Source organism: Diabrotica virgifera, chromosome 1, assembly GCF_917563875.1.
Source record: "Diabrotica virgifera virgifera chromosome 1, PGI_DIABVI_V3a".
In the NCBI taxonomy this organism is placed as follows: domain Eukaryota; kingdom Metazoa; phylum Arthropoda; class Insecta; order Coleoptera; family Chrysomelidae; genus Diabrotica; species Diabrotica virgifera.
Window position 1 is genome coordinate 199445989 of NC_065443.1, and position 4202 is coordinate 199450190.

The 4202-nt window shown below is 30.8% G+C and overlaps 1 protein-coding gene across 1 annotated transcript; it reads left to right on the plus strand.

The window, feature by feature from the left end:
- The first annotated feature begins 361 nt into the window (after nt 1–361).
- Nucleotides 362–3647, plus strand: LOC126879012 (uncharacterized). The gene is made up of 2 exons (XM_050641889.1): nt 362–505; nt 3264–3647. Exons 1-2 carry the CDS (start codon nt 461–463, stop codon nt 3594–3596), a joined length of 378 nt encoding a protein of 125 aa, XP_050497846.1. The 5' UTR covers nt 362–460; the 3' UTR covers nt 3597–3647.
- The last annotated feature ends 555 nt before the right edge of the window (nt 3648–4202 follow it).

The window sequence follows — 4202 nt, forward strand, 5'->3', positions numbered from 1 at the left end:
CACCCATTTCTCAAAAACGCACCCCTTTAAATGGTAGCACTCCGCGGTTTTTTCATATATAGATGTCCGTTGACCATATGAAATAATAAAACCCCGTTAACGTTGTAGTTCCTTTTAGCTATCTTATTTTGAATATAATCAATAGCCTATATCTTATTTACTGTATATTGACGATTTATGTAATTTTATTAAATTGTAGTTGTTATTTGTTATTTGTTGTTGATATTATTTTTCTTTTGACTGTATGTAAGCTTTGTCCATAAAATTGTAAAAATTTTCAGTGACAATAAAGCATATTTCTATTCTAGTCCATTCTACAATATCAAATTACGGAAATTTTTGTGTTCCGGTGTAAAATTTTTCCAATTTAAAAGTATTTATATGAAGGTCGACCAATCAATTCATATATTATAATAATTTATAACAGTTACTAACATTTTATTATTTTTTGTGGTTCAGTATGAAGAGTTTTGTTGTCTTACTTGTGATCTATCTTCAAGTATGGGTAAGTAACACACATATAATCTCCTAAATTGCAATAATTCCACGAACCCCTCTGCTATTCAATATAGTCATAGATAAAGTCATAAAGACCGTCAGGAAAGGAAGAGGATACACAATGGGACTAATGTAATTAAAATAATGTAATTAATGATTTCTGTTATGCAGACGACGTAAGATTGATAGGGCAAAATGCAGATGATCTTCAAAGATTATGTCACAGATTTAACACGAAAGTAAAAGAATTTAACATAGCGATTTCAACTCAGTAAAGTAGAACAATAGTAATGAATACGATATAAACTGGAAATTATGGAGTTAGCATTGAACAAGTAATGGAAATATTAACATTGAGATGGAATCAAAACTCTCAAAGACCAGTATAAGACCAATAATGACTTACGCATGGAGGATTCTGGAAACAGCAGAAACGATAAGACTCAGAAGAATTACGAATAAGGAGTTACGAGATCAAAACAAAATACAATGTACAGGGTATAAACGAGTGGCTCGGACTTATGGTCGTACATACATTGTTGCCAGATTTTTCATTTTTTTTTTTGGAAATATAATGAACTTTGGCACAACCAAAATTCTTCCATTTGCCAACTGTCCAAGTAATGAAGCTTAAAATAGGACAAAACCTCGCAATTTTTACAGAATGAATCGATTTGCTTGAAAATTTGAGAATAGGTAGTGCATAGTCCAAGGATCAAAATTTATATGATGCCGAAAGGCGCTTTAACCTGGGGGGTGGCTATCACCCCATCACGGGGTGGAAATTTTTATTATATTTTGACCGCAAAAGTTGGTTAAAACATTCATTATAAGCAAAAAACGTTCTATACATTTTTTTGATAAGATTAATAGTTTTCGATTTGTTCGCTATCAAAAGTGTTAGTTTTATATCGAAAAATCAATGTTTTTAATGAGTTTTCTGCTAATAACTCCAAAAGTTTTCGTTTTATCAAAACAACTTTACTTAACAAAACTGTACCTTTTAAAAAATAAACAAACCCGTTTGTTTTAATTTTCTTTAAGACCAATAGTAATCGAGCTATACTTTATTATATGTTAGTTCTTCTTCGTCAAATGCTAAATATTGTAGTTTCAAAGTCAAAATACGGGAAAACTATGCATTTTGGGAGGATAACTTGTTCAAACTAATTTAAAGTATTTAAAAATATCTATCTTCACAAATAAATAAAAAGTCTCTAGCTCAAAAATTAAGGGACTTATAATGAAAAGAAAGTCAGTCCCTATTTTTTTCAGCTAAAAAGTGATCGGAAGCAGCCCCCTAATCACTACCCTAATTAAAATTAGTCATTGCCCTTATTTGGTCTTCTTTATTTGTGTATTTTTAATAGGTTCTAATACTTTTACCGGCTTAGAATGATTAGTTAAAAAAAAAATGGAGTGAAAAGCGAATAACTAATTTTTGTAGTTTGGAAAAAAGGGCATATTCTTCAGAATAGAAAGATTAGTATTAGAGATACGAAAAAATGTTGAAATATGAAATTGTAGCTTATTTAATTCTCAAGAACATTGTTTGCAAAAAATTTTTCTACGGCAAAAATTGAGTGAGCTATTGACAATTAAAACTTGTAATAACATGCAAAAACCACCTTTATCAACCCTTTCAAAGTCAATTATTTTTGCGACTGAGGATTTTAAAAAGATTTATTATTAACAGTCTTATAGATAGGTCTTATAAAAACCTACAAAATTATGTTCTATCGAACTTTCTAAGATAAAAAATAAAAAAGTTACGGTTAAAAGATCAATAATTTTTTTTGAAAAAAAAAGGAACAAATAACGAATTTTTGTAGTTTGGTAAAAAATGCCATTGTCTTCAGAATAGAAAGATTAGCATCAGAGATACGAAAAATGTTTAAATATTAAATTGTAGGTTATTTAATTCCCAAGAAATTGGTTTTAAAAAATGTTTTCTACGGCACAAATTGAGTGAACCGTAATAATGAGTATATCGAAAAACATGGATTTTTCTGATATAAAACTAACACTTTCGATAGCGAATAAATCGAAAACTATTAATTTTATCAAAAAAATGTATAGAACATTTTTGGCTTAGATTAAATGTTCTTATCAACTTTCGCGGTCAAAATATAATAAAACATTTCCACCCCCGCGATGGGGTGGAAACCACTCCCGTGGTAAAAGCGCCTTTCGGAATCATATATATTTTGATCCTTGGACTACCCACTACTTATTCTCAAATTTTCAAGCAAATCGATCCATTCTGTAAAAATTGCTAGGTGAAAAGCTTTGCTTCCTGGACTAATATTGTTATATTGGAAACACGAGGAGTTAAATTTTCAAGCTGACTTTGGCTCAGCAAGCTGTTGAAATTGAATGACTTAAGACTTTCTCTTATTTGATTTCTACTTCAGAATCAACTTCCTTCAGTAGACAATTGCGTAAATAAGAACAGATATAATATCTGGATTCATATTTGTTTATTCATTTATGTATCATTAGGATAAAATTATCAAAAATAGGTACTAAATTAATGTGTATAAGTTTATGTCAGAAATAGTCAGTGTTGTAGGCTAAGTTTTAAAAAAGGGGTGCATCACTGGATGCCTCCCTACATGTCATTCCTAATTATTGTCAGTCCTATTACTTATTGTCTGTTATCTACCTAAACATTTAGGTTTAGATTGTATAGATAGATTGTAATAAATGTGGGGTTAAAATAAAAAAAAAAAAAAAATTTATGTATCATTGTAAATATTTTTTAGGCTGGTGATACATATAGTGACTTAGGTCAAGCCATTCAAGAATGTGGAGCTGGACGTGGCGGGGCAAACGAAGTCAAGGAACCGATGGATCTACAAAAACACGGAGCGACAATCTTCTGCATGTTGAACAAAGGTGAAATAGTAAACGAAAACGGGGATATGATTGAAAATAACGTAAGAGAAATATATTATAGAAAGATGTCTGCCACTGAAAAAGAAGTGGACGCAGTAATTCAGAAATGTGGGACTAAAAATGGAAAAACTCGCGAAGAGGTTGCTTTTAATTTGTTTATATGTTTACAGGCTCGTCCTTCAGAAACGAAGAAGCCTTGATAGAGTTATAATATTTTTGTTGTTTAAATAAAATTATATTTTGATTTTTGAGATGATACTTTTTACTTTTGACAATACATGGTGTTTGATAAAGAATGGGCCATAGCTTAACCTTAGATTCCTAAGGTTAAAACAGGTCGATTTAAGCTAACTTACCATAGTACGAAAGTTGATAATAACCGAAATATAGGTTGTCAAAGTTCAATTTTATTTTATTTATTCTTGAATATTTCCTAACAGGAATGGGATAATGACACGAAATTTGGTAAACAGGGTTTTTTTGGGACGAGAAATCTAAATTCGCCACCAAAAATGATGTAGTACCCAGAGGGACATACGCCTTTCAGCGCTCATTTAATAGGTTGTGACGAGTAGCTCGTTCAAGACGACAGACTCAGTAAAACACAGTATATACAGGGTGAGGCAGATAAACGGCCTATTAGAAATATCTCGAGAACTAAAGACAACAGACTCATGAAAATTGGCATGAAGGGGTTTCGAGGAGTGATCTATTTAATGAAAATATTTTCATCTATTTTCTACTTCCGGTTATACCGGAAGTTGCTTATAACTTTGTTTTTTTTAATTGGACACCCTGTATATTTT

Excerpts from the sequence above, each read along its gene's own strand:
- LOC126879012 (XM_050641889.1), top strand. The coding sequence starts at position 461 with ATGAAGAGTTTTGTTGTCTTACTTGTGATCTATCTTCAAGTATGG. Across the intron at positions 506-3,263 it reads TGATCTATCTTCAAGTATGG|GCTGGTGATACATATAGTGA; the intron begins GTAAGTAACACA and ends AATATTTTTTAG.